General features: G+C 33.5%; 2 protein-coding genes across 6 annotated transcripts; one reads left to right on the plus strand and one right to left on the minus strand.

Moving 5' to 3' along the window:
• Positions 1–12: 12 nt before the first annotated feature.
• On the plus strand, positions 13–7,494 carry Gp210 (nucleoporin 210). The gene is made up of 14 exons (XM_034316639.2): positions 13–164; positions 374–645; positions 714–931; positions 1,003–1,143; positions 1,229–1,818; positions 1,898–4,658; positions 4,741–5,076; positions 5,166–5,384; positions 5,459–5,714; positions 5,782–6,023; positions 6,093–6,242; positions 6,318–6,444; positions 6,535–6,591; positions 6,666–7,494. The coding sequence occupies exons 1-14, from the start codon at positions 13–15 to the stop codon at positions 6,851–6,853; spliced, it is 5,709 nt and encodes a 1,902-aa protein (XP_034172530.2). The 3' UTR covers positions 6,854–7,494.
• On the minus strand, positions 6,711–8,823 carry SsRbeta (signal sequence receptor beta). Of its 5 annotated transcripts, none has more exons than XM_034316683.2 (5): positions 8,668–8,823; positions 8,297–8,441; positions 7,909–8,223; positions 7,771–7,846; positions 6,711–6,849 (listed from the first exon to the last, which is right to left on the minus strand). In XM_034316683.2, the coding sequence occupies exons 2-5, from the start codon at positions 8,438–8,440 to the stop codon at positions 6,839–6,841; spliced, it is 546 nt and encodes a 181-aa protein (XP_034172574.1). In that variant the 5' UTR covers position 8,441; positions 8,668–8,823; the 3' UTR covers positions 6,711–6,838. The 5 variants fall into 5 exon arrangements, with proteins under 5 accessions (XP_034172574.1, XP_076548963.1, XP_076548962.1 ...); XM_076692848.1 differs by lacking the exon at positions 6,711–6,849 and adding an exon at positions 7,533–7,600 and having other exon boundaries at positions 8,679–8,823; XM_076692847.1 differs by lacking the exon at positions 6,711–6,849 and adding an exon at positions 7,533–7,600.
• Between the last annotated feature and the right edge of the window lie 7,696 nt (positions 8,824–16,519).

Raw genomic sequence — 16,519 nt, forward strand, 5'->3', positions numbered from 1 at the left:
GTATCCATAAAAATGATGATAGTTACAGTACTTTTTACTCTATTTTGTGTAATATCAAATGCTTCAGTCCATAGATTAAACGTACCCAGAGTTTTATTACCAGTATTTAATGATTTTGCTGTAAATTTTACACTAGAAGTTACCGATGGTGCTTGTTATCAATGGTAATTATTGTTTCTATTATAACGTTAGCACATTCTACTCGTTCAGGATCATTTATATCAATAAAATGTAAACTCTTTTCATTGTTTAAGTTTTCCTTTCAGTTGAATATAATTCATGACCCTATAACCCTATTTTTATCTATTTTGTTTATTGCACAAATACAAGTTGTAACAATATAAATGTACATTGAAAATTTTTTTAATAATAGGTCAACATCACGTTTAGATATTATTCAATTAATTCCTATAAATGAAAATGTTGAAAGAACATGTTCTTCTGCTATTTTGATTCAAACAATAACAAGAGAGGCTACCAGAAATACAGCAATAGTACTTGCAGAAGATGTTAATAATGGCCAATTTTTACGATGTGATGTTATTGTTGATGCAATTTTCTCATTAAATCTTGTTACAACTACAAGGGAGTTATATATAGAAGAAGCACCAGAAGCATTTGAAGTACGGGCATATGATGAACAAGGTATCAACATCATCTATATTTATAAATGTTAATCTGTACAAAATTCTAATTGTAATATGTTTCAAAAGGAAATGAGTTTACAACTCTTGGTGGAGTAGAATTTCTTTGGAGCATAGATGTAGCTGACAAACACAGGGCAGATGGTAAAACACCAAATGATGTTCTGAGATTCATGACTTATCAAGAGTCACAATATGAAACTCCACCAACTGTTGCTGCCTTAGATGCAACTGGTAAAAAGGGGCATATTGTATTGTTAGAAGGAATAAAAACTGGCACAGCAAAGGTATTAATACATAACAATATTTTCTATCTGCAGTTGTTATAGGAAAAGTAGAACATTTTATTCTATTCTAGGTTTCTGTGAGATTGCCTTATCCAGAATACAAGCATGTACCACCAATAGAAGTTGAATTAATTGTAATAGCTAATTTAATCATCATTCCATCAGACATAACAGTAATGGTATATGATAGTTTCAGATATAAAATAATGCAAGTAAGTGTGTTTATAACAAATGTATGCACACGATATTAACTAAGTTATCAGTCTACAATTCAGCTATTTGTTAATATCTTTGCAGGCTCGTCATGGCCGTTTAGAAGAAATAAGTTTACCATCTAACCAATACTATTTAGAAGCAGAAAACCCAGATATTTTAAAAATTGATAATGACCATGATTCTGCATATGCGAAATTTTATGGTCGTACTAAAGTATTCTTGCACGATAAAAATGTTCGCGATGAGTATCCCGTTATTTTGCCATCTGCTATAGTTAACGTGAACGATGTGGCTTACATAAATCTTGCTGTTTTGCCTAATAGAAATTGGGGCTTGATACTTGGTCACACTCATGAAATTGTAGTTGAATTATATGATAGCAAAGATCATAAATTTTATATCGGAGAAGGTGTTGAAGTATCAGTAAAATTAGATGAACACTATTTTGAACCAAAATTAATCACACAAAATGGAACTTACATTGTTGGTGTGCCTATTGCATGCGGGACAATGACTGTTGAGGCCACCCTTTATGGTATAATTGACAAACATGGTAAAAAGGTTTCTTTCGCGTCGCGTCCTAGTACAAGAACTGAACTTTTGATTCATACTCCAGTTACCATTCAACCTAAAGTACTAGCTGTTCCGTGGGATTTTAAAGCTAAATCACGGTAAATTATTGTTTCCGATATATCATTACTTATTATGTTAATGAAGTAATCATGATTGTATAACATGCTGTTATTATAGGTACGATATAGTGTTAAAAGCAAGTGGAGGAGATGGATCATACGTGTGGTCAAGTAGACATCCGTCGATAGTAACAGTTTCTCAAAATGGAGGAATACGGATTTTAGCAGCAGGCGCGACAGAGATAACCGTTGCAATGACTAGAAATCAGTATAATAAAGATACAGCAAGAGTATATGTATTGCCACCTTCGAAGTTAAAAGTAATAGAATACAGTATGGAAGCAGCAGTAGGAGAACCAATTTATCTCCACATCGCATTATACGGGAAATTAATTAATGGAACAGACTCGAAAGAAATTCCTTTCAACGACTGTAGAGATATCAGTTTTGAAACGTACATTCCAGATGGTAATTTTAAACAAAATGATAGCAAGATCATAGAACCTGTTGGGATAGCATGCGCTGTTATAGCGGTCTCTAGCGTAGATGTTGGAACATCTGAAGTGACTGTAGTGTATAATGCTAATGGCCAATATTTAACTGATAATATCACTGTATCCGCCTATGAACCGCTAATAGCAGTACATCCAAGTAGTAAGGAAAGTTTGTTGGCAGTGGGATCTTCGAGAAAAATAGTTTTTAAAGGTGGACCCCATCCACGGAATAGCAAGCCTCAGAGTTACACGCGAAATATTGAAGTATCTGAAAAAAAGATTGCCGAAGTGATAGAACACGAAAATTCACCGACCGCATTATATGACTTATCTGTTTTTGAAGTAATGTGTAAAGCACTTGGTGAAGTGACGTTGACGTACACAATTTCGAATATCCCTCTGTTACCGAATTGCAAAAGTACACATGCATCTGAAACGGTACGAATTATTTGTGGGAAACCCAGACACATTTACTTACAACCTGAGTTTAAAGACAGTAAAAACTGTCCTATTAGTTTTAATACCGAAAGGATAATGGCGCATAGCGATAAAAATTTAAAACTTATCACTATAATAAAAGATGGAAAAGGCAGAATCTTTGATAACATTACGAGTTTACATATTGAATGGGATTTGAAACCATCGTCCGTAGGTTTTGTTGAAGTCCCTTCGGGTACTATAGAAGAAACATTTACAGATATGAACGTAATTTTATCCAAGTATTATTATCAAAATATTATTTTCAAAAAGCATTTCGGTACTCTCAGTTTAACAGCCACAGTTACTGGCTATCAAAAGTATATACTGAGTAAATTGAAGATAGTACCTGAATGGCCACCTTTTGCAATTGAGAGTGAAAGAAGAATTTATGAAACTCCGCTTATAGAGACTTCCATGGAAATAGTTCTAGTTAATGATACTAGCATCAATCCTAACAAATTAATGATACTAAATGATCCTACCGTCAAGTATTACTTACAAGTGAGTCAAGGTTCTGGCTATTACGAATTCGTACTAAGTGCAGATGACATTGCAGATGTGCGGTACATAGAGTCAACGAAAGCAATTAGCGTTACTCCAAAAAAATCCGGAGCACTCCATTTATCTTTGATAGATCTCTGTTTGCCTTCAAAACCGGCTGAAGCTGTGATCGAAGTGCAACAACTTGCCGTCATAGAAATTGAAACGGTGAATAAAATCGAGAAAGGAAAATGCATAGTCGCTACGTTGAAACTTTACGATACAAATGGCCATATTATAAAATTACCATCCTTAAATGCGTTAGAATTTAAAGCAGAAATCGATAACGAATGCATAGAAGTTAAACAATTGCCTGCTAACGAACATGGTAATCCTCCTTATTCTCAATTATTGTACATGATACATGGAATAGGCGAAGGTGAATCTCAGTTGACTTTCGTGAACAAAGGAGGTGAACAAGAAATACAAAGTGAATCGGTAACCATTCAAGTTTTCCTTCCTTTAAAAGTTTTCCCAAAAAATTTGACTATACTAGTAGGAACCGTTTATCAAGTACAAACGACCGGTGGTCCGTCAAACGCAGAAATTGAATTTTCTACAAAAAACAGTGATGTTTTGAACGTCGATTATAATGGTATATTCGAAGGGAAATCAGTTGGTCAAACAAAAATAATTGTCAGAGCTATTGGTCTGAATGCCAGAGGTAACAAAGTCATTTACTCTGAGGACTATGCAGATATACATGTACTGTATCTCGAAGGAGTTAAAATTGTTGTTCCAACAAGTCGAGTAAAAGCTGGTGCAACGTTTCCACTTTGGGCATTTGGTATCCCAGAACATTTAACACCGCTTGTCATAGGATCTATGCATTTACCTTTAACATTCATGTGGTCATCCAGTGATTCTAATTTAATAACTTTACATAATATGTACGAAGGTACTGGTATTAACATCAGATACCAAAATGAAGTATCTTTAAGAGCGAAAGCTATTGGCCCGGGATTAGCAACAATTTATTTAAATGTTACAATGCCGTCTAATATATTAGCCGGTTTCAAAAATGATGTAACATACAGTACATTTGTAAAAGTTGAAATTTTTGAAGAGTTGCGTTTAACTCATCTTGGATTACTCCTTAATGTGCCAATGATATTGATGTCTCCAAATTCTGTTTTAAAATTACAAACGAATCGCGACAAACATGGTTCAACTACTTATAAAATATTGTCGAATATGCATGGAAACGATTCAGAGGATTCATATGCTTTAACACCGGCATCTAAGACTGTTAGTATTGATAAGAACGGCGTTATAAAAGCCGGTGAAAGTTTGGGAAAAATAGTCATTTCTATCACAAACACAGAGGCGTATAATTTAAAGCAAACGATAACTGTCATTGTCGAAGTAAGATTTTTAAACATTTTAAGGTACAAATTTGTTTGAAAATCTTAAAAGGATATATTTATTTTAATTATTCTGTTCGTAGGTTAAACCCATTCATTATATGATGCTGTCTTTAAAATCAGTCTTACGAATTCGAAATGGTGAAGAATTAAACATGTTACCCAAGGGTATGGAATTAGATTATATCCTTGAATATTATGATAACGTTGGAACAAAGTTTCATGCAGCTGAGGTTGATGCAAAAACTATATCGAATCGCGCTGATCTTGCATCTTTCATTACAACTTCTAAAAATATAGTTACTGCAAAATTTATTGAGAATGGAGATCTTGTTGTAAAGGCATACAATGAAAGATATCCAAATGCAATGTTTGATTATGTACATATGATGATCGGCGATATAGTTTTCCCAACAAAGGTATTTTATATGTAATTAAAAAAATATTTTATTCTTTCTAATAGTACTATCTTATTATATGTGTATCAAATATTTATGTTATATTATAGACAACACTAACCGTGGGTGATGTAGTATGCTTCTCAATGCCACTTCTATCTCCTGACGGTGATCCTGGTTATTGGCAATCATCAGCTCCTGAAATATTGACCGTGGATCCTATTACAGGAATAGGGCGAGCTAAAAATGTGGGCTATGCGGTAGTAAAACACAGTCTTGCAACTCATATGCAAGGTGAAATAGAAGTTAACATCCAGCCTATTGCAAAGGTATTGTACATCCAATGAATTCTGTAAATTTGCATATTCATCAAGTCTAAACTTACACATGATTTTATTTACAGATATCGATCGTACCATTGAGAGGTAGAAATATCACAGGAACTGAAACATTTAGTGTTCCTCTAGTTCTTAAAAGTAAAGATGAACAAGTTAAAGAAAATAATATCTTGTCCAGAGGATTGGGTGGTTGTAGAACGTTCACTTCGTTTGCTTTAACTTCGTTCCCTTATACCTGCAATGTACAATTTGTGTCATCTACCTCATCCATTGGAGTGAAGGATTTGTTCCTGGTTAAACCACGATTCGATATTACAACTGGTTAGTATTACCTAGAGCATTTTTAACAATTTAATATTACATAATCAGTTTTAATTATTTTTTACAGGTTTCTATTATTGTGATGTAATACCAATAGATTCCCCAAATATAGTTTCTAGTACGGTAGAGAGTCGCGTTCAAATAAACGCACAAAGCAGAGATATCGAGGCTGTACCTTTAGAAGTAACTTATCTTCCACCTGTCTACGTTGAAGCTAAAGAAATTGTATTTGTTAATACTCATTCTCAAACCATACCAACCGCAACACTTGAGATGTATGGTTTGCAATCGGTGTTAGACCATCTTAACGTGAGTTCGGTTTCTTTTAGAGCTTCAACTAGGTTTGTAATATGTTTATTCACAGCAATCTCTTTGCAGATCGATGTTCCAGATGGAATAGCCATAAGTGCTCGTCAATACATTTCAAAATCTACAATGCAATACAAGTTACGGTTAATGCATAATCAGGACGAGATTCAAGGTCAAAAAGTTATCATTACAAATGATATTACAAAACAAAATATATCGGTAAGAAAAGAAAAATCACGCGCTAAAGTGTTTAGTACCTAATTACCATAAATATAATTTATTTGTCTTCTTTAGCTTTTTGTACGTATAACGAAATATGAAAATTTTATACCATTGTCCGGGATTCATTGGGTGGATTATATGTATTTCCATCGTTACACGTTTGGAACATTTGCTGTTATTGTGATTACTTGCTTCTATAGTAAGTCTTCCTATATTTTAAATTGTTTAATCTGTTTCTGATATACCATATGAATATTTCTCTAACGTTCTCCTGTACTTGATGTTGCAGTATGGAAAAACAAGATGGCAAATATTGATTTAAATATAAAAAATAGATCAGTGTTCGGTACGTATATATAAATGTGTTTATTTTTATTGTCATAGCTTACTGATTAAATGTTTAATATTGCATTTTTATAGTTGACAAATGTCCACCACAATTGAAAAAGACTAGTACGCCATGTTCGACAACATTCAATAGTACAAACGTTTCTGTTCCACGAACTCCAATTACGCCAATAAGACCATTCTCGGCATTCGACCCTGTTTATGGTGATCCTCGGGGTCTTTATTCGACAAGTAAACGAAATCGATCAATGAATACCTAATAAATAATATAGTGGCAAAACAATGACTTCAATGTAAAAATACATTGTACTTATAATGAAATTATAACATATTAACTAGGCTCGTTTATGAACAAATATTCAATTATCAGAAACTGGTGCCTTATTGCCATAAACTCATTTTTACTAGGATATGTTATTTTGTGTGAAATAGACTTTTTACGTTGTTTTGTAGCGATAATATCGTTATATTAATATTACTTAATAGATATATAAGATATTGTACATTTTGTAATATAAACCTTAAGTTATATCATTTTATACATTGGTAGAAAAACCATAGTAATTTCATGCAAGTACATTTCAAGAACACATTGGTCGTATTTACTTTACACGTTTGAGGTATATGGTTCCTAGTCATATAACTGATATGCAAGAGTAACATTTAGGTTTTTTATACGTATGATCTCGAGTGACAATGCAAACGTAGCATCAGTAATTTATTACATTCTTTTATTCATTTCTGTCACTTGTATGGTAACATGTTTTCAAGTATCATATGTAATTTATGTACTATTCATGTATAATACATCATTTTATAACTTTGAAGTTCTTTAAATATAATTTTCCTCATTTAATGATTGAACAATTTTTCATCTTGTTTTTTTTCTACAGATGTTACTGGTTTTATTCATGTAAAGAGGTAGAATTAAGTATAATGTTTAATAAACATGTATTATACATTAAGAAAAATAAACACATTTTTAAAATTCCTTTGTGAAATTTTACCTGGTGAAACAACAAATATAAGTTATTTATAAATAACGTTTATTATAAAATTAGATGTATACAAGAATGGAACAGTCAAGTTTCTTGTAAGTATGAGTAGAAAATTTCCTTCAAATGACTTAAAATGAATCAGTGTTTCTTTGTAGTTTTAAGTAATTTTTCATATTTACTTTTACTAGAATACCACAATGCAAATGGAATGGCTAATGAAGGTAATGTCATCACAGCAAATGCAGCCCAGTCAACCTGAAATAAAAATATTTTGTTGCATTTATTAACATATTAATATTTTATTTATAATTACTTACCACATGAGAGGAAAATTGTTTATCATAATCTCTAAATGATACAATGATTGCTTCACCAGGCTCACTGCTTGATGCAAATTGTAATCTAGGAGCATCCTCCTTACGTCTGTATAAAATTTCTGCAGATGTGAAATTGAAATATCCAAATTTGCGTGGTCTCACAACAACTGTGTGACTGACATTCGTGTAAGGTGGAACACGGTCTATCCTCGCATTTATTTCTCCACTCACATGAGTGAAATGGTCAGGATGGAAAGAATTGTCTGTGATTTCAACCTCTAATGCAGCTGCATTTCCAACATTGTAAACTGTATACTATGAACAATAGCACTGTTATAAACATGTTAAGTATAATTTGAAAATACAGAGAATATAGTTAGGTAATTACTTTGATTACAATGTCCATATTTTCTACAAGATATTTGTTAAGAAGCTGTTTAGATATTAATAATCTTGCAGCTTCTTCTTCTTCTTCTGCATGTGCGATGAACAATAAAGCAGCAAAAGCTGCAAATATTAAGTACCACTTCATGCTGGAATGATACAATAACTATTACATAAAACTTTTAAAACAGTACATATATTATTTATAAAAAGCCGCTACTCAATACCATTCAAAAAAGTGAAATATTGTGGTTCTTTATTTAAAAATATTTCAAATAGAGGCTAAAATTTACTTAAAAAATATTTTATATTGTATTAGAAAAGTTGTGAAATTATATTTATGATTATAATTATACATGTTTTACTTAATTTTACCTTGATTTTACCTTTTTACACAAGAGAACTTATGTCACTTACGACAACGAAACAACTACTACCGCATGAACTGGAAGATACATTTCAGAGAAGTGCCAACAACACACACTTTGATGCCACGTTTCGTTGAAGGAAAATATACTCGTGCACGCAATTAACTTCCGGTAACGGGATGTTAATAAAATGGCGGTAAGAACAAATCATTTCTGCAGTTAATATGCAACAAATGTAATAAATATAGAGAAAAGATTATTTGATTCATTTATAATACAATTGATATGCTATCTGTAACGCTGATATATTTTATAAAACGAATAAAACAAACGAAATATAAGATTATTTAGGTGATAATGCAAGAATAGAGTAAATGATCGTGCGGTTGAGCGCAGAAAATGAATCAACTGCGCCCTACAGAAAATATGAGAAACTAAATTTCTGGTCTGTTTTACCTTTTGCACGTCTTTCGCGAGTGAATAATGAACGAAATCGTAGTATAACCTTTTTACGATTTGGGTAAAATAAAGACCAGATTAACACTGAAATTTCTTTGCAATTTGTTCAGTAGGGGCGGCGTAATTTGGGAACTCGTTTCTCTAAAATTTTCAACGTGATGCAAGCTTCGAGACTGAACTCCGAATTCCGCATCGGTAAAACAGAAGCTGATTTAAGCGCCACTTGAATTATTGCATCCAACATAATTATTACATAATTAAACAATACTGACCATGCATTCATTATTATTAATTTTCTTTCCGTAAAATTGTGATACACTTCAGAATCTCAAAGGCATAGTTCCTGAAAAAAATATAACAGCGATTAAATAGGAAAAAAAAGCATTTTCGCAGCCAATTAGCTCGTATTATTTGCTGCATAATTAATAAATGTACCATAGAAATAATGATACAGTTATTAATTAGTCATCAAATAATAACGATTGCCCAGGTCTCACCACGGGGAGGTTGCTGCGGGTGGAGACCCGCCCTACCTCATCCCATCCACCCTCCATTTATGCAAATTTTTATTTTTATTCAATAACATCATCCTCTTGATGCACATTTGCAAAACGTTTTTGACGATTGTGCAAACGAACAACAAAAGGTGCATTATTTTTATTCACTACCTACCTATCTACTTATCTATACATATATTTACGTAGATTTTTGCTTTTTATTCCTATCTCAATATTTTTTCATTTTGATTTTGATTACAGATCTGTAATTAATAAATATGCAATTGCATATTTGTCCTACATGCTTATATTACTAAGAATGCCTAACTAAACGAGCGCTCGTAATTATATTAAAAATTCGCTTAAATCTAACGCTTCCTAATTAAACACTGCAGTGTTTGACGATTATATCTTAATGACTATATACATAAATAAGTCCAATGAATTTGTTGATTTTGTTGTCCTCACCAGAATAGTTCCTGAAATAAAACTGAAATGGATAAAACATAATTTAAGAAAATAATAAAGCTCATGTAGCCTCAATCATAAATTTACAAACTGCCTGAAACAAACAGAAAAGGATTAAATACAATTTTCGAAAATAGTACGGTTCAAATATTACCACTTATGAGAACCATTTTTCCTTTTCAATCATTTTCACCTTATTTTACTTAATTGGACACATTGAATTCCATTTATGGACACTAGATTTTATATCACATTTCTTCCAGTCGATTATCCGATATTATTATTTCATAATTCCTATAAAGATATTTCTCTGTAACAGAAACTGATTAATTGAATCCAGATAAAGACAAAGAAAAATTAATAGCTGGAAAGAAGATACATTAGTAACAATAAAATTTTATAAAAGTCAGAGTGGTTGTTAATAATTCAAAATCAATTTGATACGAAATATGAATTTAAAGCAAACTTCAGTATGAAAATAAAGAGAAAAAAATTCACAAAAATATATACTTGAGTTAAGAACATTAATTATTTCATTTTATTGTATTTAATATTCGTTCATTTTGCGACAAATAGCACACGATATTTTAATTGAAACAACTGCCTTCTACTGCAATATATAGTACGTACAACCACGACTCTACTCGACTTTATTGCATTATATTATTCAATACACCTTTCAATGCAAATTTATTGTAAATAGAAAAATTGAAAAAAAGTCACGAGTGGACTTTGCTTTTCAGGAAAAGAATTTGAAAATTTATAAAAGTAATTTAATTAGCTTCTCCGTAAGCTTGAAACAACACATCACGATCAAAAATTAAAACTAAACAAGGCGAACAACAATTATCCACTACTTTTGTTTAATTAAAGTAGAATAAAAATTTAATAAGCTATCTCGAATGAACAAATATTCCTTGAAATAAATTATCACCAATCATCAAAAAATAAAATGAATTTCCATTTTAAATAAAACTTTGATTAAAGTTCTCTTTAAAACTTGATCGTATCTAATAATAGCCTGAAAACATTAAATTCATATAATTATTTAACAGTATTTCCACCAAATAACCGAATGCTCAAAATTTTCAAAATTAAAAAATGGGAAGAAAAAAGAATGGGGGCATGGCAGTGGGAGGGAGGGTACAGGGGAACCTGAAAAGAAAAGTGACTGCCCATAAGAGCAATCCCTAAGCAAACCCTATAAAACAAACCGAAATCACACCGCAACACTAATTTCAAAATAGCAAACATTCTGAACTATGACAAAACATCGGCTGGCAACGAAGGGTTTCACGCCCCCTAGACTTACGCCAGACGCTACATACCACCCACCCCGCCTGGACGTCGTAACGCCAGGACAGAGTGCACCCCTTCGCTAAGAGCGCTACCCGCCCGTCCAACACGTTGCATCCAACGGTGTCAGATTGACGGACGCCCATAGTATAGACAAAAGGACTACAGTTTAGAATATGGTAACATATTTTCATATGTTCCATATTCTAAAGCTGCGCCTGCAAAGGCCTAGTAATGCATGGGTATATCTCCCAGAGATGGTGTTCACGGTCTTAGGCCGCGGAATCCTTGACTAGCAATGGATTCCCACCGAATGTGAGTCATAGTTACTTCCACTAATTTAATAACAATCGCGAATTCAGTCGCAACACTAATTTCATTAATTATATAATATGTACAAAAGCGTACGCGTGAAGGCTGCTCCATTAGACGCAACACTAAGCTGAAAAAAAGAAAAAAAGAGAAAACGCGAACTGTAACGCAACACTAGTAAAATCTACCGAATTTTGTAAGACGCAACACTAATCTAAAAAAGGGGTACAGCCAATCCAAGGCTGTACCACGGCAGATGGTCCATAGCTGCCTTATGGACCATGGCAACTCCACTGGATCGTTTTTGGGCATTTCTAATGCAAAACGCGAATATTCATTACCGCAACACTAATTAGCAGGGAACTCTATTAACTAATGCAAAGCAATCGCGTATTTATAAGTCGCAACACTGGGAAACAATCGCGCTAATGTCTATCGCAACGCTATCTTTAACAGACATGCAATTAAAATGCAGAAAAGGGGGATTCTCAAACCGTGAATTTTTTACTCGCAACACTAATTTTATTAATTATATAATATGTACAAAAGCGTACGCGTGAAGGCTGCTCCATTATACGCAACACTAAGCTGAAAAAAAGAAAAAAGGAGAAAACGCGAACTGTAACGCAACACTAGTAAAATCTACCGAATTTTGTAAGACGCAACACTAATCTAAAAAAGGGGTACAGCCAATCCAAGGCTGTATCATGGCAGCTGGTCCATAGCTGCCTTATGGACCATGGCAACTCCGCTGGATCGTTTTTGGGCATTTCATCATATATCGCAACTCTAATGCAAAACGCGAATATTCATTACCGCAACACTAATTAGCAGGGAACTCTATAAACTAATGCAAAGCAATCGCGTATTTATAAGTCGCAACACTGGGAAACAATCGCGCTAATATCATTCGCAACGCTATCTTTAACAGACATGCAATTAAAATGCAAAAAAGGGGGATTCTCAAACCGTGAATTTTTTACTCGCAATACTAAAGCAATCAACATTAAAAATCAAAACTCTCATAAATCTTAAAGCAATCAACATTGAAAAGTTAAATTCCATTTTAAAGCAATGCAAGAAAGAAACACGATATTTAAAGTTCGCAACACTAAATTGAAAACGCGATTTGCCCAAAATCATGGGGGTCACGGGCCCCCTCTTCTCCTGAAATTACAAAACTACAACTACAGGCAAGCACAGTGACAAAGTAGTAACGATAATGATTTCCCATCCTTTTTTGCAAAAGGATGCAAAATCATTAGTAGTTCCCCTCTTGAAAGACAGTTTGTCGGGGCGCTTCGGCATATAGCCTTTTCTTTCTTCGGGCGGTCCACCCACCTGAAACTTATATCTAAAGCTCGAGACTTGCAAATTCGCAAAACAGAAAAAAAAAACAATCAACAAAAAAGAAAAATCGCGAAACTCTAATTGACACGTGGACGAAAAAGGATTTTATATAAATCGTTGTTCGTGCACACGTGCCGTGCTCGAGCAGAACTTGTGCGTTTCGTACCATCGCGACCGCGTATGACGACTTATGAAGTCGCCAAAAATTTGAAAAATTGTACAGATAGCATCGAAGGCGAACGACATACTCCGTTCGTATCGATTGCATCGTCAATTCTTCAAATATATTCCAGGTACAGGTTGATCACGCGAAATCGCGCCTACCCGACCAAGAGACTGTGACAACCTGTCCCGGCCCTACCTACTTACAATCTATCACACACACCAGAAGGTATACTACCTACCTACCTAACCCTATATTTAAAAAAGGCAAAATCACATTCTCACAAAAATTCATTCCACGACCCCCATACACTCCACCCGGGCGCAAGAGCCTAAACTAGGGAGAACGTCCCGGGACGCCTCCGTCACCCGAGTTTCATCTCACATCACACTCTACGGTACGTACCATTTTTCACTGAAATCGTCTGGCAAGGCTAGCAATCATTGCGTATAATGATAATTACAAAATTTAATTAACTACTTTGATATAGAATATTTCATAGTAATGGTAATAATCATGGTAATAGTAATGATAACCATAGTATTTGGTTTATACGTTCATCGTACATCTTGTTGAATAAAATATTATTTCAAATTAAAAGTAAATGAAAAAGTTATTAAACCGACGCAATCCCACAGCCTAAAAACACACACACCATATGTGGAGATTACGTCGTGCACGATATACTAACACAATGCCAGCCGCTTATTAATTATTATTCTTATGAACTAGGTCATCGTGCCCATTGCCTCTACCCATCCAAGTAGCACCTGGGCACGTGAATGGGCTTTGGCAATAAACACGGAAGGGGTTAAACCTGAAAATCCTGATCTACAAACATGATTAATACATAAACATCTAACGGGCTAATATTTCACTATTTTAATAAAACTGACTCGACTTTGTAAATATGAAGCTTTAATAAGAAATACAGAAAAGCATAATAGAGCAACTATGACGCAAACATGGTGCACTGCTAATATCAGCTGGCAACGAAGGGTCTCACGCCCCCTAGACTTACGCCAGACGCTACATACCACCCACCCCGCCTGGACGTCGTAACGCCAGGACAGAGTGCACCCCTTCGCTAAGAGCGCTACCCGCCCGTCCAACACGTTGCATCCAACGGTGTCAGATTGACGGACGCCCATAGTATAGACAAAAGGACTGCAGTTTAAAATATGGTAACATATTTTCATATGTTCCGTATTCTAAAGCTGCGCCTGCAAAGGCCTAGTAATGCATGGGTATATCTCCCAGAGATGGTGTTCACGGTCTTATGCCGCGGAATCCTTCTAACTAATTTCATTAATTAAATAATAAAAAGGATTGAGTTTAAAAACCAAAAGGATTCCCACCGAATACTAGTCAGTGCATCGTCATATTTACTCTCGCGCTGAAAATTTTTCGCAACACTAATTTAAGAAATGCAAAATTTTAATAAAAAAGAATTTAATGTCTTTAATTAAGAATTCTTTGCAATGAAACAAGAATTTGTTGTGAAAATTAATAAAACATCCTCGGGTGACTCCCTCCTCAGAGTAAATTTTCAAGAATACGCAAAATGTGTTGAAATAGATCACTCTGACTTGGAAATCTACCCGTCACGAATTGTCTTCTTGCACATAAATTGTTCATTTTTTCATGAACGTTTAAGTAAGTTAAACTTCGCTATTGAATGAATGAAATTTTAGAAAATTCTCAAATTATATTTGAATTTATAATATACAAAATGAAATTTAATCAATGTAATAACATCATTAATATGTATATCCAGTATACATATTACATAATACTATCAATATTATATTGCTTTGAACCATCGCAATAACTAAGTCAGATAATATTTGACTTCTCTAGACAAACTAAATAAAATTGTTTCGGTATTCAAATATTCTAATTCCACATTTAAGAACATTTAAGAACATTTAAGAGCATTCATATATTTCAAAAATATCTATTAGAATATGTGGAATTGAAATGATATTAAAACGCGGTGTACAAGAAGACCTAGCCTAACTAAATGAAATGAAACAATAAAAATGTTACTACTCATGGGTATGTATAATCATACCCATGGTCACTATGCTTGCCAAGCACGTATACAACTAGTAGCCCGTGTCGATTCGGACCATTCGTCCTACGACATGATTGGGCTACCAGAGGAACCATAAAACATGCGACTCACCGTTCGCAGATATACTCTTCTTCAGGTAGGAGGCTGCCTTGTAGGAGAATACTGAAGTCGTGAAGAAATTCATCTGTAACAAAAAAAGAAGAATTACGGTTAATTTTGAAAATTATAAATTTTTATTCTAATAAAATTATATATGAAATTGAATTTTATAAAATATTAGCAATTAAAAAGAAATCTCAATTATCAAGGCTTGAAATTGTAAATTATTCTATTTTAATAAAAAACAATTAAGTGACGTACCAAGACGGAAGTCGTGAAGAAAGCCATCATCAGGATATCCAGGAACTCGGCAATCAAAAAATTCATCTGTAACAAAACAAAAAAGAATTACGGTTAATTTTGCAAATTATCAATTTTTATTCTAATAAAATTATATATGAAATTGAATTTTATCAAATATTAGCAATAATAATTAAGAAGAACTCTCAATTATCAAGTATTGAAATTGTAAATTATTCTATTTCAATTAAAATTAATTAAATAAAGTAATAAGATACTTACACTCTTTCCTTATGGAGCAACACCCAAGACTCCTCTTCAGTGGTGCTTTGACTCTACTACCGGATATATCGAGCAATAAAAAAAAAGATTAAAAATAAAAATAGTAACGCGACCGTGAATAATTTCCGGCGAACAATTATAAAGACTCTACTTTCACGATGCAAAAAAAAAATCAGAGCCGCGATGCTCTAGAAAATATTTTATAATGCGCAGCAAACACTGACTCTATTTTCGCGTGATTCCTAAACTGTACAAAACAAACGCAACTCTATTCAGGGCCAGTTCACCCTTGAAAAAAATGAAAACATTGGAAATGTGTTCGTACAAACACTGACTCTACCGACCGCATTGCGCGCGGCCACAACAATTCCTGAAAGAAAAACTTAGTGAACAGGGATGGGCTGGGTGGAAATATACAAAACAACATTCTTCTTATTGAACATTCGTAACGGAAATACTGTTATTAATGACTTGTAAATGAAAATATCTATGCTCGTGAAATATATTCGACGAGCACAAATATTGTTAAAGGTGAATATTGATCCTAGATTGAAATGAAATGTTTTAAATAATTGTTGATAATTATTTCAATGAATATTACATCGATAGAAAATCA

The sequence above is a fragment of the Osmia lignaria genome, chromosome 16, assembly GCF_051020975.1.
Source record: "Osmia lignaria lignaria isolate PbOS001 chromosome 16, iyOsmLign1, whole genome shotgun sequence".
Lineage (NCBI taxonomy): Eukaryota > Metazoa > Arthropoda > Insecta > Hymenoptera > Megachilidae > Osmia > Osmia lignaria.

What these genes read in the sequence shown, in the direction of transcription:
- Gp210 (XM_034316639.2), top strand. Translation starts at nt 13, where the DNA reads ATGATGATAGTTACAGTACTTTTTACTCTATTTTGTGTAATATCAAAT. An exon ending in ATATAGTTTTCCCAACAAAG is followed by an intron (nt 5,077 to 5,165) that starts GTATTTTATATG and finishes GTTATATTATAG; the next exon opens with ACAACACTAACCGTGGGTGA. An exon ending in AAAAAATAGATCAGTGTTCG is followed by an intron (nt 6,592 to 6,665) that starts GTACGTATATAT and finishes GCATTTTTATAG; the next exon opens with TTGACAAATGTCCACCACAA.
- SsRbeta (XM_076692848.1), bottom strand. Translation starts at nt 8,440, where the DNA reads ATGAAGTGGTACTTAATATTTGCAGCTTTTGCTGCTTTATTGTTCATC. An exon ending in ATATGGACATTGTAATCAAA is followed by an intron (nt 8,224 to 8,296) that starts GTAATTACCTAA and finishes TATTGTTCATAG; the next exon opens with TATACAGTTTACAATGTTGG. An exon ending in AACAATTTTCCTCTCATGTG is followed by an intron (nt 7,847 to 7,908) that starts GTAAGTAATTAT and finishes TTTTTATTTCAG; the next exon opens with GTTGACTGGGCTGCATTTGC.